Source organism: Numida meleagris, chromosome 14 (genome assembly GCF_002078875.1).
Source record: "Numida meleagris isolate 19003 breed g44 Domestic line chromosome 14, NumMel1.0, whole genome shotgun sequence".
NCBI classification, from domain to species: Eukaryota; Metazoa; Chordata; class Aves; order Galliformes; family Numididae; genus Numida; species Numida meleagris.
This window is the reverse complement of record NC_034422.1, coordinates 5,612,745-5,640,474: the sequence shown is the minus strand read 5'-3', so window position 1 is coordinate 5,640,474 and position 27,730 is coordinate 5,612,745. Positions and strand designations below refer to the sequence as shown.

The window sequence follows — 27,730 nt, the reverse complement described above, 5'->3', positions numbered from 1 at the left end:
TGTGTCTGCACAGCACTTGGAGCAGTCTGAAGGCTGCTCTGATTTGTTCTGGCTGGAATTGTTCAAGAGTGACAGATCATAAAATGCTCCAGCTGCATTCCTTGCACATCCATTCTGTGGGGAGCATGGCAGGCAGGACCAGGTGGCCTGGGGCCCAAGCACTCTGGTCAGAATCTTGGAGTACTTCATAGAAATGGAAGGAGTATAAGAAACATGATGCATTGGTTCTGCGCTGCCGCTCACTACGCTCTAGCCAAACGTTCACACTCTGATGTCAGGAAGGCTGATAGTTCTTTTTGGAAATTAGGATTTCTCTATGCAAAGTTCTTCTATTCTGAGCAATTTGAAAAGTTCTTGATATGAACCGGGTTATTTTGTATTCCATGATCAAACTCTCTACCTCTAAGTGTACTGTTACACTCCAAATACAATCATTTATTTTTTCAGGTAAATAGCGAAGAGATTTTTGTCCAATTTAAAAATAATGTGTCCAAACTGTGCTGTTACTGTTTGTAATATTATATTGTCAGGTTTCAAGTATTGAGTTTGCCTGTGTCAGAAAGCGATCCGGCCACTGTTACGGACAAAGGTGTACAGCCAAGATTTTTTATATTGAATGTCAACAGTTAACGCTTCTAAACCTATATTTAGGCACCTCAGTGTGACGGCTGTTTGTTGAAAGTGAGGAACCCACAGCAGTTCCTTTGCAGTGATTGGATTTGAAATACTATTCTTTTTCATTCCTGTATTTTCCCACTCATTCTAACACTACATTTGTAGTGTTTAAGGGCTGTGTATATTTGTGAACTTTGACGCTTGTACAACGTAGGCTCCTGGCTAGGTTCAGAACACCACCATCGAAACGTTCTCGCTGTTGTCTTCAAGCTTGAAGCAGCAGTAACTATGTCTGCTTCAAAAATGTAAGAGATCTTAGCCAGTATTGCTTTTGCCAACTGCACAACTGAGAGAATCCAAGTGATCTGGTCTCTGATGTTGTGGGATGTGTTGTCTAACAATAGAAATGTTTCTTCGTGCTTCCTCTTCTGCCTCACCTGCTTTATGAGCCTCCCGATACGTTCAGAATTTTTGATGCTTTCATCATTATTCTGTCGTATTGTAAAGAGCCAGACAAAATCATAATAAAACTATTATATATTTCCTTTAGAGAACAGTATACACGAATGATCCTTGAACAAGAAAACCTTGGGAAGGTAAGAATGAGGTTTTTACCTTGTACAAAAATAAAATCATAGCATTCACATTTTTGTGGGCCTTGTTACCAAAGGCTGTGGTCAGTCTTTTATAAAAAGCATATTGCAGCCCACAAAGAAAATTCCATTACTGCTGGCAATGGTAATTAATACTCTGAGAAGAGATCATGCTTGCTCTTCAGGGCTTGATTTCCTGCAGAGTATAGCATGAGCCGCTTGTAAAAGATAGTCAAACAGCTTAACGTGACAGCACATTCCCAGTAAACCATTTGGATAAGAAACTGAAGCATGGACATGACAAACTGTGCCAGCTCAAATTTGATGCTGTATATAAAGCAACCCGTTGATGACAATAAATTTTGGGCCTGTCAGCCTTATCACTGTTACTAAAGGCCAAGGGATCATCATTGTACCAGTGCTAAACAAAAGCAGTTGTCCACTTCTTAATCTTGTATGAAGCTCAGATCAGCTCAGAAGAGGTTAGACTTACCATTCCCACTAAACATCTTTCTTTTATTAGTTTCCCTCTTATGAGTCAGTCTGTTGAGTGATTTTTACAGGTCTGGGCCGTCACTATAATGATCAATAGCGGGTTTCATTGTAAAACAGTAATGTCATGTTTATAATATGATCATATGAACGCACTGCAGGCTGCTACTTGACACTGTAAGAGCTCTGCATGGAAATAAACTCAGATTTTAGCATAACTTCTCAAATATACGAGGTGGTTGTAAAACTTTGAAACGATTGTCAGTCCATACAAAGCAGATGCCTGAGTCCCCAGTGCTAATTCATTTATCTCTTGCAAGGAGTGTTACTAACTTGAACAAAAAGCAATAATAATATTTCAGTAGCTTGTAAAAATCCTTGTCATTCCTAGCTGCCTCTGTAAGTATCTTTTGTGATATAAACTGTTTCGGCAATCTAATATTTTCTGTACTTTTAACAGAAATTGCGAGAGAAGCAGAAAGTTGTACGGGAAAGTCACGGGCCAAATATGAAGCAAATTAAAATGTGGCAGGATTTTGAGCAGTTAATGGAATGTAAGAGAGAATGTTTTCTAAAACAACAAAATCAAACAGCCATTGGTCAAGTCATCCAGGAAGCAGGTAAAGACAGGCTTGTACTATGAACTCTTCCCTCTTTATACCAACATCAAGCAAGAAGACAGTGGGTTGGCTTCTCAAAGGTAACCTCTTTCTAAACATTGTTGCTTTCATCATTTCTACATAAATTTGTTGTACGCTATCTGTTCTGATGGATAAAATGCACCTGAACTATGAAGTTGTTCCTCCATTGTTTAAGTTGCAACAAAAAATGGTTAGGAAGATTTGTTATGAGATCTGCACTAGGGTGAACCTCATCATAAATCTTTGTTTTAGAAGGCTGGGAATGGCATGCATCTGCAGAGAGATCAAAGGAAAACAAATCCTTTTCCAGGGTCACAGAAAACTTATGTAATTGCTCTGCTCCTTATTCCGTATCACTAAGGTTATATTTTTGCAAGGTCTGGTACTTGATATTGTATAATTGTGGACCTCCTGGCTTGGCCCTCTCCTTTCCTATTGTCTTTATTCATCTAGTGTGACTGGCAAGAATGGAGCCATTTTCACTCCGAGCTGCACAGACCTTGCTTGCACACTCCTAGTCATGCTTTCTTTGCACGGTTCAATTAAACTGATTGTGCTTCCAGGAGACAGTTCATTGCAGCAGCAGCAGGATTAGGTTCTGAGAACAATTACTTGGATTCTGAGCTTTTTCCATTATCTCTTGTTTTTAACGAATGTGTATTTCTTGTATATAGGAATATATACCTTTTTCTAATTTTTCCTAGTTGTCCATTTGAAAGTGTTAACTGTGGTCCACTGAAACCTTTCTCCATTGAAGATATTTTGCTGTTCTACCTGTGCAGTATGGTTCCAAAGTGGTTGCGCTACCCAAAGAGCGACATCCTAGGGACGGAGGGCTATGGGTGTATGTAAATACGGCACAGTGGTTCCTGCATATGGTAGGGTATGCAGAACAGATATGCAAGGCTTCCTTGTACTCAGGCTTTGACCTGTGGGCCACAGGCAACTGTCATGGCCCTTAAAATTGCATCATGAGACCCACAGCTAACCCAGGGTAAGAGGAATGCAGATGAGGCTTGAAACTGTCCCTCACGCTTCATCATTTCTGATGAGCGCCTCTTAGTCACAATCAAAAGACCAGAAGCAGAGAGATAAGTCTGGGTGACGAGAGCTCCTGCTGTTCTTTTGTAGTCTCTTGGTTTATTGATTTTTTTTTCTTTTGCCTGCCTAAATCAGAATGGATTTTTTCACTGATAGTTCTTTCAGATATAATTTGGACTCAAGAAATGATTTCGCTTTCTCTGACACCTAATTAAGAGATCTGCTATTTTCTCTATGAAGGGAGGGTATGGTAACTGTATAGTTCCTAGTTTGCCTTTACATTAAGTATATCTGCTAACAGAACTCGAATAAAAAACAATGACTACATTTTGACTGAATGGTATTATTTTTTCATAGGTGAAAGAAGTAATAGAAAGTAAATTCTTACTGACAATTTCTGGCTGGGCCACAGGAGAAAGAGGCTTGAAAAGCTCAGGGTCATTTAATTACATTTATTTCAGATGCCCCCAAAAGGTTCCATATCCCACTGTATGCCTTAGGAGCATGTCCATAGATACTCAGGACATCCTCATGCAAGCCCTCCCACACAGCTGAATAGCTGAAGATAGTCTTTCTCAACAGCTGCACACTGATCTTTCCCAGGACAAGGAGAAGCAGCACATTCTCTGCTACACACATTATCAGTGAGCGTGGAGGGAAGGCTGTTTTGTAGGACACTGGCTGTTATTTAAGTGGGGAGAAGCTTCTGCATTGCTACCAGCAGCCACTTCTGTGGGCATCTAGGTTACTTACTAATTGGTGCTGGAGGACTGCCTGTGGTTCAAAGCCACCTGGACAGGACAGGGAGAAAGGGCATTTTATATACCTCAAAATTTTATAACAAACCCCTAAAAACCCTATTTGACTAGACCATTTGTACAAAGATTTATTGCAGCCATCAGTCTGCTGCCCAGGAAAAAGTAATGCTTTTGAAATTCATAGCAACTATGTAGAGTAAGACTGAGTACAATCATTTTCTGTTTTTCTGTTCAGTTATCCTAAAATAGTGCATCTTTCTTCCTTGTAAAAACAGTTTATTGCTAGTTACTCAATGATGACGTGATTGTTGCTCTGATCTGATTAGCGCTCTGTCATTTGTACAGCACTGAGAAAGGGCACATAGATTATACACTACAGCAGCAGCAAAATTACTTTCTGAGATGAAGCAGAAAATCATAATGGCTGTTATGAAAAGAAAATTGGAAAAACTCAAAAGCTATTTTTAGCTTTTATATAAGTAAGTGGACATTTAATAAATGCAGCCTTAATGGTTTCTGCTCGCTGGCTTTTCCATGTGATTTGAAGGGAGCTTTCAAAAATCTTTGACTGAGTTTTGCAGCTGTACCTTTACTTCCTAACTTATAAGGAAAAGCTTACTCCTAATTTTTTTTACTTTGTTATTATTAATAATCTAGCTGGTTAATTGTTAAGATTAAACATACCATAGGGAAAAATAGCTGCCTTTCCCTTGCAAAGGCCCAAATAAGTAAAAAATGTGCATAGCTAAATCTGGGGTGTCGGCACTTACCAAATTTCTTCCAGCTGGAATACTGATTGGAGCAGTCACCCACGAGCAGTTGCTTACTTTGCTTCAGAAGGCTTCTCCTTGTCTTTGCCCAGAGCTGGATGAGAAGGAATTCCAGGTGGCATCGTGCAACATTGCATTATTTAGTCATATTAACACCAACTGTCCCTAGAGTCACAGGAAAGCCTAAGAGATGAAATAGTTACAGGCATCAGAAATAGGCATGAGAGAAGAGTACATCTACTGTGTTACATAACCAGCCATTTTATCATCAGAATATGAGATTATTTCATTTATACTACAATGTTCCTTCCATATGGACTACAGAAAGTAAAATAAGTGTTCTTATACTGTCTTAAGTAACCCAGATCTAGGAATGCTTATTTGTACGCCTTTATTCACACATAGATATTACTACTATTGTAGTATAGTTGCCCACAAACATAGTAGGCCTGCTATTGTATTTTATTATGTTTAAATACACAGATTTCCAGAGCATTCTTGATAAGGCTTTCTTACAGATATGATGTTGATCACTGCTGTAAAATGCAACACAGCAAGAGTGTTTAGCAACAGTTTGGTGCTTAGACAACATGCTGACAGTGAGCATTTTCTGATTAATAAGAATGAATGAAGCACCCAACAAGCAACACAAAAACTTCTCCAAATGACTTGCTGGTTCAGGAACTGCTAGTGAAGTGGAGAGCTTTTTCTCTTTAGGTCACTATTTCACGTCTGGCCCAGATCAACAGTGACTTAAAGTTCACCATTAGCTACCTGGCAGCTTTCCTCAGCAAGTGATCTAAGCAGAGCAATTTGGCAGGACCACTCTGAATTCCTAAATCACCACTCTGGCAGCGTCTGGTGAGCCTGGAGTCAGCTTCCACCAGAAGGCAGACAAACAGCACTGGAAGATGGCACAGACTAAGTGCTGTTACCCAAAAAGTGTTACCTTGGGAGAAAGGTCACGACACATTGACACAGCAGAGTGTGGGAAACTTACTCTGTCATCTTGCTTGAGGATGAGGACCGCACAGATGCATGCAGATCTGCTCTCTCTCATTGGTGCTGCATTTGCTCAGATTTAAGTGAAAAAGACAAAGAGCTCGTTCTCAGCATTTGCCCTACGTTATTTTTTGTAGTAGTAGGTCTCCTGCTGAAGGGATGCTGTTAATTCTTCAGCTGCCTTTCTCTATTGCAATCTGCAATGGAAACAGAATTAAATTTTGCAGGGACACGACAGTGTTGCAGTGAGGAAATATTACATGAATCAGCGTTTTATCATAAGGTACCACCTTTGTGGGCAACACCTAATCGATGAGTTGTTCTCTAACAATCAGAATTTGACCCATTTACAGCTTGCTTAAAAGAGTTCTTTAAATTCTCAGCATGAATTCAAAATAGGTTCGTTAAATTCTCAAGTGCCTCTGTTTCTGTAGTGTTGGTTCCACAGTGGCAGTCTCAAAACTCCCAAGGCAGTGCGTTTCTTTGAAGGTCACTGGGTGAAAAGGGCGTTTTTCACAACTGCATTGCACCGCTTTTCATGCTCCCAGTTTACAGAAGAGAAGTGCTGTCAGCCATGTGCTGCGGGAACGTCAGACTCGGTGAGGAGCTCTGGTACTTGAGGCGGGGAGCAATCACACTCCAAATAATCAGCAGGAACTGTGAGACAAATCATGCAGTCCATACTCACACAAAACCCTCACTGACTTCAGTGGGAGTTTTGCCAAAATAAGGTCTGCTGGATTTAGCTCTTCCTCCTGACGGAACAAGTAGAAATTAAAGGGCCAGGATCAGATTTGTGAGACAGAGAGAAAAAGAAGAACCGTAATTATCTTAAAATTAACAGCTTTCACCCAATGCAAATCAATGTTCCATTAGAAGCATTTCATTTACAACAAAAATTGTTTGTGCAAGTGTTTTCTCAGCACAACCAAAATCCACTACAGTTTGATTTTTATTTGACATCCGTGAGAGGCCGTCCTGCTCAATCTCGTGCTGGAGTATTTATAACATTTAAGGTACAATATTACATATTACCTTGTATTTATTGGTGTCAAGAAGTGTATTTTTAGCTTTTTGTGTATCTCCTTTCTTAACAGTTTTGAGATAAGTGCATTTCTGCAAATCAGGAGACACACAGCCGGCATTTGCTAAATGCCAGGAGCTAGAGTTCTCTTCCTGCAGGTGGTTCTACAAAAGCCAACGTCTACTGCATTACTTCAGTTCCCTCTGTCATTACAGAATGACATTCAATTTTTAAGCTTCTAAATTTTATTGCTGTAAGTGCTTAATCAGGTCAACTTTTGAAACAGGATAAAGCCAAATCCTGCGCATTTTGCTAATACCAGAAAATATGAAGTTGATAGGAGCATGGAAAATGGGACCTTACTGATTTTCAAAGGTAAATTCCTTATTCAGCTTCTTCCTTCTTCTTCTTCTTCTGTTTCTTTCCCCTGGAATGGAATAGAAAATATGCCTGGCACTTGGGAATCAACACAGAAAGTATAAAGGTATGCATCTTGTACAAAGAATAACCACCTAAGGGAAATAACACAGAAATCAATCTCACGATTTCTTCACAATAAATTTTACCACTGTTTTATACTGAAAGAAATCCTGATTAAGGTTTTCTGCCATTAAAAATTTGAATGCAATTTTTATAAATGGATTACTGTTTTCTAAAATATCAGATGAAACTCTAAGGTTTGTACAGTGTTAGGAACACAGTTTATTTGGTTGACACTGTTACGGTACCTTCTGGCAAATAAGGGAATGCTTTGGCATTTTGTTGGAGTCAGCACATCGATCTCCAAGCCATTAGTGACAAATTACCAAAAGCACAAAGTGATTTTTTTAATTTGGAACCCTAAAAGTTGAATATCTAAAAATTAAATATCATGTGAAAACGATGCATTTGCATATCAACCGCCATCTCAATGGTGCATTCTCCAAGGCAGCATCCTGTGGACTGCAACATTCAGAAAGTTGGAATTTTTTAGAGTATTTATAAAACGCTGTACCCACCTCCCTGATTCCATGCTTTGAAGCGTGCCCTGTTTTTAGAGCATATTTAAAAGAAAACAGAACTGTATCAGAACACTGAAAGTCACCCACAGACAACCTGTTCCACTGATACTTTACATTTACACTGCATCTTTTGTCCTAAAGGATTTCTCCGCTTCATTTTCATTTTATGTAGGCTGACGAGGCCGCTCAGGTACCTGCAGGAGTGAGTCAGGGAACGCAGGGAGACCTGCTTCACGTTCAGAGGTCAGTAAGGAAAACTGGGCATTTATTATTTCACGGATTGTGACGTCATCATCTCAAATCTCCTTAAGGAAAATAACTTCCTTAGCTGAAAACTAGCCGACAATCTGAACTCTTCTGGCAAAGAGCTGGAGCGTGCTGTACTTCACAATGGGTCGTTACTGTTTGCTATTCCTTTCGTGTTTTGCATTTTAGCACACTGCACTTCAAACATTTGTATGTGAAGTGCATCACTTTAAAATCTACGGATACTGAAGGTTCTTTTCTGCTTGTTGATGTAATTGAGTGAAGTGAAGGTTGATCATAAAATGTAATGAGAGGGGAAGAGAGAACTCTTATACTGGAAAAAGCACTATAAATATTTTCCTGAGATCATTAACACAACCTTGTAACACTTTGCCTCGTGCAGCGGAAAGAATTATACAGTCATTTTATGAAGTTTCTAAAAAGTGTTTACAATTCCATCCCAAAGATATGTGGCTTTTTTTAAAGCGTAAAAAAATCCTATCGTTCTTAATTCTGTTATCAAAGTTATTTTCAACCTTTGAAGGGATTCACTTCCCAGGGGCTCAGCAGCGTCAAATAAATGTTCGACTTTTATTCTGACACTTCTTGAAGAATTTGATTGAAACTATATATGTCGAGATAACACCCAACAAAGTGCCCCTCTTGCGTTTGTTTCAAGATATTTTTGGAAGCAACAGAGACGACCTTGGATGGAGCTGCTTTTCCAATTTAGGACTTCATTTGGTCTAAGAGAGTAAAAGTATACTCTTCAATCCTTTGGTGTACCCACAAACAAAACAGTGTTGTTACTTTACGCTATTGTAAAATTGTTTTCCTGTACCTTGTTAGCAGTGTCAATCTGTTCAGGGTAAGAACTGTTTTAGGTAATCCGCAGTCACATTCAAAGGCACGTATAAATAGTCCTCCAGTGTGTCACATGTCCTGTAAAATATCGTGCAATCTAAATGAACGGTGGTCCTTTATGTAACGCCTTTCTTTCTTTATAGCTAGTGTTAATAAATAAGCTTTAGCCTTTGTCTTTGCTTATAGACATCAAGAATCTGATTTCAAGCCAGGGCTCACACAGACTTGATGTAAAGTCTAAATGAGGAGAGTGGTAATGCTGGCGAATGCGCTGCGCTGGGACTGCCACCTGTCTGGATCGCAGGAGATATATTGTTTGTCAAGCCTCAAGTTTAAATCCAAGGTTAGGAGCCAGCTCCTCTGCACTTCTAGAGTGGGGGGGACGGTTTTCTTCAGATTTAGCTTTGCCAGCACTGCAGTTGTGTCTGCAAAGTTTCATTATATCTAATCAATTATGTTTTAAATAGTTTGCACTTAATTTTCTTTATAACCAATATATTTTAATTCATTTGTACTACCGTCTCACAGGCATACTGCAGCCTGTAACAAAATGAAATTAGTTTGTTGAGATTATAATGCAGTTTCACTGCTGTGAATAGAGACAGAATTGACAGAGTACAGTATTCTTGTTATTTATCCTGTATAATCATATGTACTGTCTGAAATAATATTTTTGTCCTGTGTTATCTGATGAACAAATGCAAAGGATGATACTGAAACTAAATCTAGACATGCCAGCATAGTCTATTTGATATAAGTGGTATATGCAAATGCAGATGTAAATATACTACTTAAGAGTATATTGTTTAAATTCATTTGATTGTGCTCCAAAATCAATACTTATAGTTGTGTTTTACACTCAACATGCCTGATGGCTCAAGTGCTAACTCTAGAATATGCAGTTCCTGATTTTATGGCATTGTCATGTGCAGTAGCTGTGGACAGCTGAAGAGAAGCAACTGTGAATGGATCCTGTGAATCAACATGTATGTGAGTATGACTGCATATATTAGCATATACACAACTCAAGTTAAAATAAGCTATTTGGTGCAGCAATTTTCATGAGAATCTCAAAATGATTTACAGTCAACCCTTAGTAAAATGTACTGACCACACAGACAGAGAAACAAGTAGCTGCTATTTTTATTACTTTCTAGATGAATAAACCATTGTGCAGAACGAAAGGGAAGCTTACTGTGCTCGGGCCAGCCCTGGGCTTTGGCCTAAGGGTACACCCAGGGTCCCCTACCTGATATTGTCTGAGAGACATCCTGAGTTTTGCCCTGACCGTTGCTGTTCAGACACCCTAAACTTCATCCTGGACTGATGTTTAACAGCACAGTAGTCAGTGTCCCAGCTTTGAGTATCCTCATCTGATCTCCTAAAGAGAAACATACATGCATATGCACATGTGTATGTGAACAAAGATGATGTCTCTTCACTACAAAGCAGGAGACATCATTTTAGGGCAATTTACCTGTGCGTGTCCAGTTTACATTTTCAATCTTTTACAAGTCTCTACTTTGTACTGTAGCTGAAACTTTAATTATACAACTAGAGCAGAAATAACAGGAAACTTTCCTTAAACATCTAAAGGAAATTAAGAGATTTTTAATATTCAGTGTTGCACTCAAAAATGTAAAGAGACATGACTGTGAAAGCACATGAGGAAAGCTGTCAGGCTTTAAACATGGTAAGGGACAAGAGAGCGTGCAGCTGGTTCATTGCTCTGTCCAGCTGTGGTCAAAGCTGCTGCTTCTGTTCATTTGGGGTACTCCTCAGCATACCACTGTGCTGGAACCAGTTGGAATTGGACCCTCTCAATACACAGGCAGTGCATTTAGCACTGGAGCACTAAATTTTGCTTTTATACGTGAGAACAAATCCAGGGTCACCTCAGTTAATGAATAACCCAGTTGATGGTGATAGATCCTATTTATTCTGATAAATTTGGCTTTAAAAATTGAACTTTTGTTGATACAAGTGTAAACTACAGGGGAATAGAAACACATTTTCCCCACGAAAAATATTCAGCGTCAACAACACAAAAGAATTGAATGTTCATACCATTACTTGAAGAAATCTGAAAAATCATGGTTTTCACAAAAGAAAAATTTAAAGCGAAGTTAAAATTTTCCAAATAAAACTTACACATCCTGAAAAAAAATGGTTCAAACAAACAAATCCAGTTAGCTTTGATGGAAATGTTCTCCTTACTTACTAGATATTTGGCTTGTTGCTGTGTAATTCCACTAGAATCAGATGAACTCTTCTCAGCAGGCTCAGTACAGCATTATATTCTCCACAGAAAGGCATGGATACTGGAGTTTAATAATAAGGGCATATTTCTTTGGTACAGCAGCTGCATCAGAGCCAAACTTTACCTGCAAATACACAGAGCTGGTGCAATTTATCTTTGAAACAATCCATACGGGTACACACGGTTTTTATGAAAGGCATTCAACAAATAGAGTGGGTTGCAATGTTACTGTTTCACTGACGCATAAATATTGAATATCCAAACACAACATTAGCTAATTAAGTTGAGGGTGACTATTGGACAGAGATAAAGTGCACAGTAAGTAAGCATGGATTAAGCCTGCCCTCTCACTGCAAGTACTGTGCTTGCTCCCTGAGCACACTGAGAATGTAGGTTTCCAGGAAATTGAATCCAGCAATAATTGGCACCTGGAAACTAAAAGAAGGTCAACAAATATCAGAGAGAGCTTCTTCAACTGCAATGCACTGTAAAGACAGTATGGAGCTTAGGACAAAACTTCAAAAACAGGACTCCTATAAAATAGTACTGAGAACTTTGCTGTTGAAGGTAAGTATTACTTGGAAAATAGTATTACATGCATTACAATTAGCCCTTACAAGGCATACAGTAAACCAAAATTCACAAAATGCTGTTTCAGAAGAAGAACTGGTCACACATGCACTCCATGCACACCCACACCCTGCCATTAGACAGAGCCAGCAGTAGTGTCAGCAGCCTGTGTGTCAGAAGCAGACATCAGGAAGCACGTTCAATTTACAAGATGTTATTTTCCAACATGAACAGTTGGTTCACAGCCATTACAGCGAGAACAGTGAAGTCCCCACTCCGATGCTCATGCAGTTGTACCCACCTTGTGCTTCACCAGCAAACTGTTTGCACGACTGCCTGCACGCTAAGAGTTTTGGAGAACTGGCCCATCTGAAACCCTTTTCTCAGAGGTTGTTTGCAGCCTCCCATCATGGAAACACAAGTCCACAAACGTACCTGTAAGACACTGTATGCAGCCTCATGCTATTTGTACATTTTTTTAAAGACTAATTATTACTTCGAGTGTGGTCAGTGAATGAGAAAGGTCTCCATTAAGATGAGTGGGATTAGTTAAAGAACACGAGAGGAGCTAAGTCACGGGCAGAGCACACTCAACTGCCACCCGCTGTGCCCATGGAACAAAACAATGGTAAAGAAACCCCATACTGCCCAAACAGAAAGCTTTGTATTCAGAAGAATTCTGTTCCAGATGACTTTAAAAGTTATGTTTGTGTATTCTTTGATAGATTAGACAAGAATACAGTAATACACATTACTGAATAGTTAGGAAAAACCAACTGGTAGCCTGAAAGAGGTGGGACTGCCCTTCTCTGTGGTACTTTTGTCTAATTCAGTTGGTAATTATTGTGAAAACATTCTCCCATTTTGCTAGCACAACTATGTGTGGGTCTGCACGGTCAGGCTGTACCAGTCTCTTGGTAAAAGATTATTATTAACTCAGTTATTCAGCTTATAGCCACAAATATCTGTAAAAGCACAACTGAAGGGGAAAAGAGCAGGAGGCAAGGAACTGGGAGCAAGTGGAGGGGTCTGCAGCTTCCCAAGCTGCCTTCGCTGCCTAAGCAAATGTAGGGCTGCACTATGATGGCAGTGACTACCTCAAGACAGTCTGAAGACAAATATGCAAGAAACTGTGGAAAATTCCAAAACATCTGAATGCAGTTATGAGTTATTCTGTAATCCAATTAGACAATATTTTTCTATCTCTTTAGTGACATAATTTTTAAATACACAATAAACCCTGCTTCACCATGGATCAGTTATACGGTCAGCTTAAGGTATGACCAAGTGAATGACAGGCACTACAACAGCCTGTTTTTCATACACACCTCTGCAAAATCAATAGAGGCACAGTGCAAAGGAAGCATTCATTAACAGCATTCTGTTGAGTAAATGTTTTCCTCTGGAGCTTTATTCAAAATAGATGTAACTAATACAAATGTAACAACATAATTGCCTACAATTCATGTAATGTCTTTAAGATATGTTTAATCATTTATTAAAAATGTCTTATAAAATCAGAACATCTGCTTATAGGAAATATTAGACTTTTATAATGAGTAATAGGATAACAATTATAATTCGTTTATGCTATAACCCCTACAAAATGAATGAATTAACCTTTTTTAAGTCAACCAAGTCACACCTAGGAGAAAAGAGTCTGACCCAAATAATCCATAATTAGATCATCAGCTGTAACACTACTGATCTCCTGAGATTTGGAGTGGCCTCACCTACCCTCATTCTCCAGCTGCAACTCAGAGAACTGGCTGCATTCTTGAAAGAAAAGAGAAATTTTAAGAAGACGTGCAATACTAAAATGATGATGTTGAATATCTGTCTTCTTGGAATCGTCTTCATCTGTGAATATAGAATCTGAAACAGATTATGACCTTGTCAGGCAGAACAATTATATTATTGCTTACCCAGCCAGGGGTCTGTTTGCTGCCCCCACAGCTTGCAGGCGCAGTTCAATCAGATTGAAGGCCGTAAGATCAGTCTTGAACTGTCAAAATCAGTACATAAAAGGTAAGCTGCAAAAACATTCTTTACATAATTCCATTTTTAGGAAGACACACAACTGGATCAATACTGAAGTTATAATAAATTTCTGTATTATTCTCACGTATTAAGTATTTGATGTCTAATACCTTTTAAGAACATGATATTCTTGGAATAATTCAAATCAGTACATTGTGTTTCTAGCATTTCTTTTCCAATGGTCAGTACATAAATGTAGTAGGTTACATATGGCTTTAAATTTCTTAATAACATACACGAAAGCAAAAATAGATATTTCAAATCTAGTTGCTTATGATGCAATTAAATTTAAAATGTTAAGTGCAACAATCTGACTTTGATTTGAATTATCTGATACACAGCACAGCTCTGACTATTAAATCTGCTTGAAAAATAAAGCCGTATCGATACCAGGTACAAACAGAGCTCACACCTTTCAAAACACACCTATGTTAAATCTGCGACGCTGAATTCTGAATCTTCAGAAGGATCAGAAGGCCCGCACACTAACAGCAGGGTTTTTTCCTCATTTCTGTGACATATGTTGTATCCAAAATCACAGTAAAAAGAAATTTCATGCTCAAAATTGAAATCCTTTCTCACATTTAGCTCAGCCAAAATTCCTGTGATGGCAGAATTAAATTTGGGTTTGTTCTCTAGCGGCAAGGAAGCCACAATATGGAACAATTAACATTCTTTTACTCCAAACTACAAAAACTGTTACTTTCTCTGAACATTCACGATCATTTTAAAGTCATCTGTAGCTGTCAAATAAGTCCACTGCCTCTGCCTAGAATTTCTTAGGAATTTTGTTAGAGGAATTTCCATAGGTAGTTGATCTAGAAGAAATGATTAATCATTTTTCTTGTAAAACGCAACGAGTATTGCAGATGGGAAGTGACATTCCTTTATAAACACGGACATGTATGTAACATCTGAATTTACACTAAGACCCTCTTCTTCCCATGAAAGACAGGAACCTTAGGGCCAGAGCACGCTGCGCATCTGAAAATTAAATTCTAAACAGCTCACACTTGCACTGGGGAGAGGACAATTTCAGTGATTTCTGTGTCTTTGCCTTCACCAATATTTTTGTTTTCTTGCAGTATAAATATCCCACAAGGAAAAGATCTCACTGCATATAACTCTTTTTTTTTTTTTTTTTCCTGTTGAGTCATTAGGCTGGTTTATGTCTCCTGTGTAGAGGTGTAGCTTCACAAAATGCCTACTGCGTGCAGGAAGAACTCCCTCCAAACAGATTCTCTACCTGAGCATCAGGGAAGGAAATAAATCTGGAACCAGTGACATTTTAAGGACAGGGAAAACAAACGCTCAGAGGAGAATTATCTGATTCAGTTGGTGTTTATTTTTACTTATTTCTAGCAATCTGCTCTCCAACAGAAGATGCTTATTTGCAGAAAAGAAGGCTGTCTCCTGTCTGGAGTGGCGCCTGGTCTGGAGAAAAGGTGGCACTAAGGACAAGAGGTATGCTTTAAGCATGTGTTAGCTACTGTAATGGGCTGCTGGGTGGGAAATGGATGTGCCATGTCTGATAGCTAGTTAAGGATAAATTCTGCATTCCTTCCCATCATGCTTCTCATCTACCACCATAAGCTAAATCTGCCTGGCACTCACAAGTGCACATTCCAAACTAAAGCATTCCACGTGAGGAATTTTAGAATTGATTATTCATAAATAACCTGTGTGGAGATGCTGTAAGGTATAGCTCAGCTGATTCATTTTACACACGCTTCCTGTCAAATGAGAATTTCACAATAAGTCTTTTCCTTTCAAGAACTGTTTGGAGAAACTTTTGCAGTCTGTGTATACTGTAATGAACGTTTGAATAACTGCAGATCGCAAACTAAAGTGAAACAGATTGCATCAGAATGGTGAATAGGTTAAGAAGCAGAAAAGAGCTGTTACTTTTTGCTGCAAATGAATCACTAAGAAACAAGTAAAAGGATAAAATCCACACTTCCATTTGCCCAACGCTCAACCCTTATTTTCAGGTTATTTCCGCTACAGTGACTTTGTCCTGCAAAACTCTTTCATGTAAGACATTAAATAATGTTGAGTCACTCATGTGCCAGCTATGGTATCCAGTAGCTACTGAATATAAACCTGAGTGTTTGCGTTCTCCAAGTCTTTGCCTCGGTAATATCTTAAAACATAATAGTCTCTGCCTGTTGGCTTGTTTTCTCACGGGGAGGGTGACAGAACATTTTGTGTTCTCTTATCTTCAATAGCAATGAAACAGGAGGAGCTCCACAATGCGAAACCGAATCTACTGCTATTAATACAACATCCCAGCCACAGAGAAGAGATTTGTTTATTTATCAAAGCTAGAGATGCCTCTCTCTGACCTTTCCAGAGCTTGTGTGCTTTAGCTGGGAATAGATTCCTAAGAACGGGATGCTCTTTTTAAAAATATACACTAAAAACTTAGCCCCCACTCCTGAAACAGAGCCAAGGCTGTAAACCCAGTTATGTGAAATGCCCCATAATGTTGAGCATTTAGAATAAGTCTAACTAGGTCAACAGTCCATTGCACAGAGATCAGTCAGCCCACTTGCCCTTCTTACTGCCAATCAGTGACACATTAAATGACTATAACCATACATGGGCCCACTTTCTGAGGCCTAACATCTGCCTGCAGCCCAAGAAACCTGTCAGAAGTGATTTTTTTGTTTGTTTTCTTGCAGAATTAGAAAGTGGTTTAGACTGTACTGTACTGTATTTGTTTTTATTCTTCTGGACTTCGTTTTGAAGTGGAAAAAAATCATTACATACACAAATCAAAATGTAACTATTTTTTAACAGTTTGTTGTATTTACTGACCTGTCTGGACAACCTACAAGAATCTCCACAATAGTTAAATCTTGCATTAAGAATTTGACTTATTCACCTGATAGATGTACAGTCTACTTCATCAAGGTGGTACACCTCCAAGTCTCAGAGTGCTTTCAGTCTAGCTTTGGTGATCTCTGTTGGACAATGTCTGCTTGCCAGAAGTAGCAAGTAGCTGTCCTGCAACACAGCTGGCAAAAATGAATGTAGCCGGCTTCTCAGCCATCTAGTTCTCCAGCTCAACTGGAAACCACCACTGATTTTGGTACCTGTTCCATCACTGTATTCTAGTCTACGCAGACTGTTAAAGAGTTAGCAAAGCAGGCCTGGGAGTAGGAACTGGGAGCCAGGCAAAGAATTAGCCCTAAGTGTCCTGATTCCAAAGCAATAATCATATTATATAAAGGGAAAACAATATTTATGCCACCTCCTCCTCCTCCAACAGTTACAACAGAAGGCAGCATACAGTCCTAGGAAGACTTAGTCTTATCTGACAGCTGTGCTCTGAGCGTGCCTGCTTAACCGGTCCCTTCCAAGACATGGCTGTAGCTGGCTATCTGAAATCTCACAGACTGGGCTCACAGCACTGCAGTTGGTTCCCCTCTCCTGCCCGCTGTCCTCTGTGCAGCTGTGCCATCCCTTGGTTGCATGCAGCAGAACTGCAAGGCGCATCACAGAGCTGTTCACCTGAAAAGCAACAGTGAGAAAAGAAATCAGACTGCCTCGTTACGCATTCAGTTCAGTGTGACTAACATGTCTGTCAGATGCACTGGTAAAACTGCTTGTGGGCCTGAACACTGAATGTTTCCTTTTTTTTTGTTTGTTTTTGCCAAGTAACTTCCAAGTGCCCGTACCCATAAAATGGTGGAAAATAAAGGGACTGAAAGCAGCATGAAGGTGTGTAAGGTAGGAGCACAGCTGCACCTTTTGGCAGAAGTACCAGACGCTGGGGATGAGAAAGTGCCTCACTGAACTGTGTCTTATGTCGAAGTCTTGTGTTAATTATCATGCTACTTGCTGTTTTCTAGGCATTACATATAGGGCTCTGTGATTTGACAAAGCTGACCACCTGTAGAATTAGAAATAAACTCTTAAGAGTCCAAAATAACCGTCTACCCTCTGTAAGTAACAATTGGGCAATATTATCTATAAATAAAATCTCCCAAATATTATTCTGAACCACGTAGCAGCTTGGAAGGCCAAAAAACTGTCTTTCATTACTGCTTCACACTTTTGAAGGAACTGGTTTAGCAGTGATGCATCCCCTCATGCTCTGACCAACTTCACACTTCATTTTTTATCCAAATCTAAGCAACAGGCTTTGGGGACCTTGTCTGTATTCCTTCCTACTCAAGTCTGTTCCCATCTGCCTGATCCCCTCAGTGACTTTACAATACTTCTTTTGTGTCCCCAGAACTACTGCTGCCTCCCAGTCAAACTTCCCACACTGGTCTCTAAAACTGCACTCCCTGCTTTTGCATGTTCAGTTTCTGTATCTGCAAGTGCATGAATAAGGGCTTGTTTGAGGACACAAAATTTACTATGGCCATTTTACAGTTTGGGTTCAGACTGAGCTCCGTCTCCATGGAAAATGGCCAAAAAGCATCTGATCCTGGTAATTAGGGAAAGGGCATGTGAGGAACCTGTGGAAAGAGGTCCCTCACCCTGCCTGACTCACAGCTGGAGTTTCTCCCTGGCAGTTGAGACGGGTGATGTGAGAGGTTAGTCAAGAGTGGGAGCAGATTCCTGTGGGGCTTCACCAGCCAAATTCCTATCTAGCAAAAGGTTGCTACAGCAACTCTGAGCCACCCAAGATACAGAAATTATTGTAATGGCTGCTGAAATGCCTCGCTACTGCTATGAGACAGGATAAGGAAAATCCTTCCCTTTGATGTGGAATGGTTACCCAGTGCCATGATTTTATGTCAGCTCTATGCAAGAACCAGGTTTCCTTAACTTGCTTGGGAACCAGCGTTACCTTTCACTCGAAAGCAAGATGCTGTTACTCATGTGTATGTAATGCAAACATAGAAATAATAAACCTAAACACTGAACAACAAGCCAATACTTATTTTTTCCCATGGGGAGAATAAAATAGAAAACAAATCATACGATAAGTTAACATCCTATGGAGTGAGCTGACCAGAATATAGAAACCTGCACATCGCCAAATTGTGTATTTTCCTGACTAGAGTTTCGGGTTTTCAAAATTCACATAGATACGAAAACAAACAAAGCAAAAATGAGACAAAAGCCCTCATAGCTTCCCAGCGACTGTCCAGCCAATTTTTGGCTGCCTCCAGCCTGAGCATGTTTTCCTCTGGCACTTGGCCCGTTCACAGGTCATTCAGTCCACTGGACTATGTCATAAATACCAGACAGAGACGATGCTTTGGACAGAATGGGAAAGCTTGTGACCTAAACAGGACCTGAATTTAGAATGGGGTGAACTGAGGTTAACAGGGACTTAGAACCAGCACTATCAGCATACTCTCTAAGTGAAAAAAACTTTCTCAAATTTGTTCCCATTTACCTCCCTTTTGCTTCTGAGCAACTCAGTTTACTCTAGAAGCCAACAATGAAAACAGCAGAAACTCTGTTATCTGAAATAGTACTTGTTTTTAGCTGAAATAACTGGCTTTTAAAATTATGGCAATAATTTCACAAAGACATCGGTTTATACTTCAGCATTGCATTTTGGTCACCAAAAAAAAAAAAAAAAAAAAGAAAAAAAAAAGACCAAATTGCTCAATTGCTTGGGGTACAGATACAGTAAAATTGATATGGTTACGTCCTGGCTGAATTTGTCCCAGCATGCCTAGAACATCCTTTGGGATTATTCAGTTCAAAATGTCACACTAATCACATCTCCTAAAGCTGCCAAATGTTGTAATTTTTGGTATCAGCGTGTGCCGTTTTATAGCTTTTTATGCAAGCTTGGTCTTGCGTTAACAGAGAATTTGATTGCTTTCTTACCTTTTGCCAGGTCTGTGAGCTTTTGGGCTAATCCTGAAAAGCCTGAGAATGAACTATGCTTCCACTATGTCCAAACAGCCTGAGTGAGTCAGCGTCTACTGAGAAGCTGATTCTCAGAGATCAAGAAAAGCATATCATTTTTAAAACAAAACATTTGTTAACTAAGGATTTCCTGGATTTTTCTGCTTTCTTATTTATACTATGATCTAGACACTGTGAAACCACTGTTTAACTTCCAGTATTATTTATGGAAGCCAGCCTGTTGATGTTTCCAGGTCTTAGAGAGAGCTTTCAATTTGCAGTTTCAGTACCAGGTGCATAATTGTGACTTTAGTTAATAAACTAAAAAATAACATAGTGTAAGTACTTAACTCTTTCATGCTCTGTCTGAATATCCACGGGCAGGGCATCTTCTACTGAGTCAGGCTCCTGAATCCTGAAAGCTCCACTTTTGTGACAGTTTAGGATCCATGGTTGTCCAACCTTTTCAGTGCAGGAAGGGTAAATACTAGTCTGGGAGCGTTCCTGCTGCACACAGAAAGATTTAATGCCTGAGCACATAAATAGATTTCAGGAAACAAACAATTTTTATGAAACTTTGCACACTACCACTTCTGACTAAAACTTCAATTCACAACAGAAAGAAGTAGGCAAGGAATAATGATTTAGCAAACTGGATCCAACTTCTGTGCTGTCAGTGTGACTACTCTGATTCACAACCATGGTGAAAAAATAATTTCGAAGTATAACCCTCTCTAGATGGGCCCTGGGTTTGCATGCTGTTTGCATGCATTATGTGCTACCCGTCACAGCTGCATAAACAAAGCGGTTTGTAAATAGCAGCAAATTAGAAATGACCATTTTAAATTTAGTTTGCATGAGTAGGAATGACTATGCATCTAGTACAAGGCAGCACAAAATCATGTCAATGAAGTTCACGTGACTCCTATCTAAGCAAGATTGTTACAGGTTGCACAATAGGGGCCATTAATAAATAGGAGAGGAGAGAGAGCAGTAATAATAAATAACTTATTTAAAACTCTGCTCAGGTGCTCCTTTACCTTACAGTCGTCCTGTCTGCCACTCACCAGAGGACTGTTCGTGCATCACTGCACAAACTTCACCAGCACACCATCAGTTACAGCCGCCCCAAAGACTTCTGCAATGACAGATAAAGGTCACAGTGTGCTGATGACCCATGAGGATGTTAGTAGGATGGAATATTGTGATTTTCAAATGCTCTCTTGGAAACCTGGGGAAATGTATCCCTGAAGTCTTTATTTAAGAGAGAAAATATTAAGACTACAAAATCAAATGCTCAAATTAGAAGATCTTGCGTTAGAAAAAGAAGCCCGGAATCACGTAATTAAAGATTACGTTGGGGCATATACATGGAAAGGCAGCCTTTACTCTGGCATTTTCTAACTTCGGTGTGCTTGCAAATTATTCATATTTTGGCAAAGACGTTGGATACATAAAACGTACATATTATATATAGAACTGCATTTATCTCTGTTATATTTTTTGCCTTACGATTGCACTTTCCTGGTTCCATGTCAGAATCTACAACATTAACATATTCAGATGCCAGATGCTGGAATTAATTGTTTCTTGATAATCCAAAGGCTGAGCCTGGACTTGCTCAGCCTCTCCATACTTCAGTCTTATCTAGCACTTTTTCTAAGCCACTGAGATAAATTATCTCAGTGTCCTGAGGTAAAGTGATTCTCTTGTCCAGGGGATCTGGATTGCTCTGATTTTTTTATTTCTTTACTTTGCCTCATCTGCCAGACAGTTCTGAGCTCAAGTGTTAAGAGTGAAGAACAGGAAAAGCTTTCTCTTTCACTGATTTAATTTAAAAAAGAAAAAAATGTGTAATGCTGTACCAAGAATTTCCAAATAAGTGGTTTTAAAACATTTCTTTAGTAGGAATGTGGCCAACAATCCACATAAAGAAAGACCAACACATGAATCTGAAAAGAATACTCATGTAGAATTAGAAAAATGGAAGAGAGTATTCCGTATGCACACCCATTCCTTCTCCTTCTTCCTTCTTTCCAACATATGAACTCTTTCAAAAAATAAAGGCAGGCAATGTACTAAGCATCCTCTGACAGGGTTAGAGAAGTAATGTGCACTCAGACCACAGCGAACTTATATTAAAGATGCCAAGAACACTGAACACGTTTGTATCAGGATATCCTGATTGCCTCCACTGAGAGGTCAGTGAAATATAATTGTGTGCATTTGCTGTTTGTTACTCAAATATCACTTCCTTATGACAATATGCACTACCTAATCTGCAAAGGTCAATGAATTACTCTTTAGTTCCTTGCAAATGACTGTACAATGAACTTTGCCATTTTTAATACATATTTCTGAGTAAAAAAGCTAGCGGTACAGGTTTGAGGCTCAGAAAGCCTCTCAACCTGAAGCACATTTCAGGACAGTATCTTTCTAGCACTACCCATAGAGCTTTGTAACTACCAGACCTAAACAGAAACTTAAAACTGATTCACAATTTGTGCAGAACCTAGCACACACTAAGCATATTTGGTTGTTGATTATCGAATCCTTATGCAATATAAATACGATTAGTCAGTATATTGATCCTCAAACACAAAGAGATTTAGGAGATCTATTACCATCTGATGTGTGCTAATAGTTTATAGTGGCTTTGGTGAACAACTTACTCTGCGTTGTCAATTTGCTTACTTAAAAAAAGAGGACCTAATGTGGAAATACTGCAGATCAACAGCTTGTCAAAACAGCATAATGCACAGAGACTGGTATGGCTGAACACAGTGCTGGTCCTGTATGTAGCTGTAGACTTTTCACCCATGTGGGGCTCCACTGAAATCAGTAATGTTTGTATGGATACTCAACACAGTTTACAGGTCTGAACCAGGGTGAATAGTTTGCATAGAACCAGAAATCTCCACGTTGAACCAGGACAGCAGGATTTAACTTAGCAGGTAGTGGAATGCACATGCACAGCACAGAGACAAGACTGGGGAATTAGGCTGCTGGCAAGTAGCAGCTGAAAGCTGATTGAACACAACAGATTGGGCTTTCATACTGGACAGATAGGCAGCAGCTATTTAAATGGAGCATTAACAGTTTTGCTCTTAATTATTTCCAAACCTTCCAGCTAATGCAGACTCAGTATGACATGTATCTTGGCCTCATTTATGTACTGTTTCTGTGTGAATTCAGTTAAAGCTGAATGGTTTGTTGAAAATTTCTGTCTGTTGAAAACCATTTTCTTTTAAGGGCTTGTCTTCTTTCTTCAAGCAGTTCTCATGTAAGTAACTCAATATATACCTCACAAAAATGTTTGCTTTCTCCATTCCAAGTGGAATTTCTTCTGAAATGATGCTGCCTTGACAGCCAACAAATGGTAATCATTCTGACCCAGTGGCAGGTGGAAGGCCAGTAAAGTCCAGAGCTAAAGTGGAAATATTATACCTTCAGAAAAGGCAGATTCCTATCCTCACAGTTATGTACCATTTACTTTTTGGTCTGGGATGACCTGAGATTGTGGCATTTCTATGTACAGTACAGTTTTTCCTGAAGTTTCTATAAGTGTATCAGTTACAAGTATGTGTACAGTTAAATTTGTGAAAGCCACAATGGCTGGTTTATACCTCAAAAAATAAACTGAAATAACCTAATAAACCTTTACTAATAAAAATGTCAAACCTATCTTAAATATCTCTGAAATTAGAGAACGACCTTCCAAAATTATGTAGCTACTTCCAAAAATGAGCATTTGAGCCCTGTTTTCACACTTGTATTTCCTGTAAATCCTCCATTATGTTGTCTTTCAGTAAAGACTGGAAACCCTCATCAATACTAATTTGATATGGATCCAGGGAAGACATACAATAGCACATGTGACAAGTGGGACAGAATGTACTATTATTCAGCCTGTAAGAGGACAGACACGTGAAGGTTATAGTAATATAAAGTTTAAAAGGTTCATGTGGACAACATGATATAGTAGAACAGAGCAGAACAGAATGGAACAGAACGGAACGGAACAGAACGGAATGGAATGGAACAGTTTGGTTGGGAAGGAAGGAACTTCAAAGATCATTGAGTCCAACTGCCTGAACTCTTCCGAGCTAACCATGGCTCCATGTTTTCTTAGGGATGATGAGTGGCCACAGGTTTTGACAGGGCAGGATTACCATGAGTTCTTGTACAGCAAATATGAATTAGCAGATCTGCTGATCCCTTCCTAAGCTGTCATAAACAGATCCTCCATAAATACAAGCCAGAAACAATTCACATCTTTACCATTCTCAGTGCAATTCTCATTTGTCTTTCTTCTTGGTCTTTTCTGGCACAGATCAGATGTGAAAACTCTTAGATGTGAAAAGTAATCAAATTCACACTGGGAAATTGTACGTGAACTCAACACATTGCCCCAGGGCTTAGGCCTGAAGGAATTTCAGCTGTGCAGAGATCCAGTGCAATAAGAGAATACAGAAATATAAAGAACATATTGACATAGCTAACTGTGAAAACAGACAGGCATTATTGGATTGATAAAAGTAGTAGGGGGAGGGGGTAACAATATGATTTGTAACGACATTGATTCACATTCCTTTTGCACAGATATAAAGAGCTACTGAAGCATTGTTCTAGTGCTGCCATAAACTCCCCAGCTGAAAGCAGCACCAACCAGTACCGGTGAGCCAGTGTGAGACAGCAGCAAGGCTTGCTCTATTCTTTCAGTGACTGCTTCAGAAGTTCTGCCACACCTACATTATTCCTGGAGTACCTTATCCTCCCCCTCCACTTTCTGCATGGCTGATTGAAGCTACAGCCTGGCCCTAATTTTGCAGCTAGTCTCAACAAGTACAGTTAACAGTCCAAAGCATTCCTGGCACAGGGGAGCAGACATGAGCAAGTCTTTTAGCAGTTGATATCCAAGAACATATCAGACAGAATATATTTTCCAATTATGGATTCTTTATAAACGTTATATATTATGAACTCTAGATAGGCAGTTTGTACTGTACCTTCCATTTCAGCTGTGGATGTGAAAGATTCTTGAATTTGCAGTCAGAACAAGGTAGGACAATGCCTGTAATAGTTTTGCTTTCTGTTTGCAGAGTCTGGAAAAGAAAATCTATTTTCTCTGTGGTGGAGCAAGTTTTAATCCAAGCTTCATTTTTCTACTCCACTGAAGACAACATACTGTATGTTATTTATCTGTTATCTGTATCTCGTATTTATCTGTTTGCATATCACCGTATTACCTATGGATGCTGTACCTAAATGTCATTGTTTTTATTGTACAAATAGGGCGCTCAGAAACAAAATGCTTACCCAAATAGGCCAGTGGCAGAGGTACAAATGGGTTAGTGTTCAGTAACAAAAAAATTGGAATTTTAATCTACAGTGCTCTCGGATTTAAAACATTATTTTGCCTGGTTCAAAGATACTGTATGATGTCTCCAGATGGCTTTTTCTTAGAGCTACACAGCTGGAGTACTAGTGTTCCTAAACGTCCCAAGTGAATTTCAAATGAATATCAGAAATAGGCAAGGATATACATGATACATGCAGAATATGTATCTAGGGAAATCACAGAAGATCTAGTTTCCACTAGTTGGTTATACATAAATAATTTAGGTGATCTTCGTGAGCCTGTTGATTAGCTGGAGGCAAAGATATCTATTTTAGGTGTACTTAGGGTCAGGATTAACTCGCAAAACTTGGATGGCATTGTCCATGAAACGGCTAGAATCATTTCAGCAACCTCATTCAAAAATGAGGTATTCTCCTTTATCACTTTTAAACACATATTTTTTAGCTTTCCCTAACGAAGAGGATGACATTTTTGAAAATGATGTGATAAATGTCTTAAAAAGCTATACTAGAAACTATTTAGGTGATCAGAGAAAGAACAGGACTGAGAGCCAGGAGACTTTCTATTTCTAGTTCTGCCATAGATTTTGTGACTTTGAACCTCAGCTCCTGCTTCTGTGAAATGGGGATGATAATATTTACTGTTCTCTCAGGGATATTGTGTAATACAATTTTCATTATGGTCTCTGAAATGCCTGAGATCCTTGATTACAACGTTCAAATGAAAGCAATTAATAAGATAGTAGTAATCAAGAGTATCAGCATGATTATTAAGAATAAAAATAGCATTTGATAATGTTATTGATATTAAATTATTAGCTTGATGGCATGGCTCTCAAAAAAAAAAAAAAAAAAGCCCAACCTATTCATATCAGGAATATCGTTGTAACACACTTCTAGGAACAAGAATGCTGCCAGCACAGTTGCAACATGTGAGTGGAAAAGAATCTGTGAAGCTCTCTGTCTGAGCAATTGTAGGAGGCAGAAATGAATATCTTTTCAATAATACTTTGTGACACAGGAGCAGAAGCAGCTTTAAGAGTTTAACAGTATTTTTAAAATATGACTCAGGAGAGGTTTTCTTTTTCTAACTGAGCTGGGGGAAAAAAAAAAAAACACAAAAATCACCCAAGAGTCAAACAATCTTTTAGAAACCTGCAACCTTTAAATAAAACAAGTATTGTAGGTCAGGACAATTTGAGTTCACATATACCACCACTGCAAACACAGAAGAGATGTATGCATAATAAACAGAGAAAAATAGATGTTCTATATTGGAAACCTTGAGTTCTGAGAGATTAATGGTAAGAATTGTCCCTTCCACAACATATCATTTTCATGAAATACCTGTATAGATTGTAGTGAATAGTAGAAATGAGATAAGAAACATGAAAGATCAATACAGCAGTTATTCCACTAAAGCAAAATGTATTCAGATGTGGTTAGTCACAGTAAGAGAAAATGAAGGCGGTTCTACAGCTTCTCTTTTCTTCCCATCTCAGGAAGCTGATGCAAAGACCTTAACAAAGGTAGGGGAAGGTGACAGATGCAATGCAATTGCATCCATTACTCCTACCACAGAAACACTGCCTTTTTGAAAACAAAGCCCACCAAGGTTTTGGGTTACAGAGATTTCTGACGGTTCAGACCAGAAGAATTTAACTGGTAGTCCAAACAGAGCATTTGGTTTCACTCCCTAATTTTGCCCTATGTTATAGGAGACAAAAAAGATCAACATAAAATTTAAAGTTATCATATAACTAATAAAATACCTTCTTTGATAATATAGGAGGATGAAAACTAAAGTGTGTTACTTTGGTATGTTAGTAGAAACTTTTTATGAGTTTGGATTAAATCTTCAACACAAAACACAGAGAGGTGCTTCAGCTTGTGTCATATCAGAAAATGTCACAAGTCTAAACAAGTCACGTGCCAAGTCTGAAAGAATGGCTGAAAATCAAGTAATCTCCAAGACTGAAAAGCTTTCCAATCTCACATTATTGCTACTCACCTACGTGGAGAGTTTAAGGATGTCATCCTCTCCATCTTGAAAAGCCATAGGAATATGACTTCACTGTGATTCAAGTAAATATATGAAATGATAGCCATGCATTTCATGGGGGAACTCTTCATGGTACAGTACTACAAAAGAAAACCAATATATATTGTTTATACCACCTTGGTGACAGTTTCTGATATGGTCAAGAAATGCAAAAAAGAAAGTTTTAAAAATAAGTAATTCAGATCACTTCAACATAAGACTCTTACTATACAAAGCTGGAGTAAATAGAAAGTGAAAAGACAGAACACTGGCATCAGTGAGCAACATTCTGGTTGTCATTGCTGCTCACAGACTAATATAAGCATCATTATGAACACACTGATAGGAACATATGAAAAGTGTTAGCTGTGTACTTATCTCAGACATCCTTCTTTCCCTCATGCTTCCTATCACAGGCAGGACCATAGAAAAAAACCGTGGATGAGTGATTTCCATTCTCTTTTTCTTTCGATGTACAAGACTGGTTCTGTCTCCATAAATATCTATGAAGCAGGAAAGGAATTTGGATTTATAGTGCCCCTAGAGATGGATACAATGGCACTATTAATCTACAGTAATTACTGC

The 27,730-nt window shown here is 38.9% G+C and overlaps 1 protein-coding gene and 2 long non-coding RNA genes across 30 annotated transcripts in view; 2 read left to right on the top strand and 1 right to left on the bottom strand.

Annotated features, from left to right (window-relative positions):
• IFT81 (intraflagellar transport 81) overlaps positions 1-3,709 on the top strand; it is a 38,878-nt gene extending 35,169 nt beyond the window's left edge. Inside the window, exons 17-18 of the mRNA XM_021412601.1 lie at positions 1,166-1,211; positions 2,161-3,709. Of these exons, the coding sequence (XP_021268276.1) occupies positions 1,166-1,211; positions 2,161-2,343 (229 nt within the window). The 3' untranslated portion in view covers positions 2,344-3,709. The remainder of the gene's footprint in view (positions 1-1,165; positions 1,212-2,160) is intronic.
• The window catches only part of LOC110406310, a 37,809-nt gene that overhangs the window by 5,702 nt on the left and 4,377 nt on the right, over positions 1-27,730 (bottom strand). For 4 of the 27 annotated variants that reach the window (XR_002443382.1, XR_002443392.1, XR_002443393.1 and 1 more), the window contains 10 exons: positions 27,116-27,648; positions 20,784-20,881; positions 20,095-20,250; positions 16,805-17,433; positions 12,179-14,519; positions 11,269-11,431; positions 9,025-9,125; positions 7,300-7,363; positions 5,911-6,667; positions 4,911-5,093 (listed from right to left, as the gene is read on the bottom strand). This is a non-coding gene — a long non-coding RNA (uncharacterized LOC110406310). Of the gene's footprint in view, positions 1-3,819; positions 4,174-4,910; positions 5,094-5,910; positions 7,393-9,024; positions 9,126-10,296; positions 10,429-11,268; positions 11,432-12,178; positions 14,520-16,804; positions 17,434-20,094; positions 20,251-20,783; positions 20,882-27,115; positions 27,649-27,730 lie in introns of those variants that run through there. The other 23 variants (XR_002443397.1, XR_002443395.1, XR_002443402.1 and 20 more) reach the window with 23 other exon arrangements.
• LOC110406311 lies at positions 9,119-16,705 on the top strand. 2 transcript variants are annotated; one of them, XR_002443409.1, is made up of 3 exons: positions 9,119-9,390; positions 9,980-10,033; positions 15,280-16,705. It is a non-coding gene; the product is annotated as an uncharacterized LOC110406311 (long non-coding RNA). The 2 variants fall into 2 exon arrangements; XR_002443410.1 differs by having other exon boundaries at positions 9,980-10,037.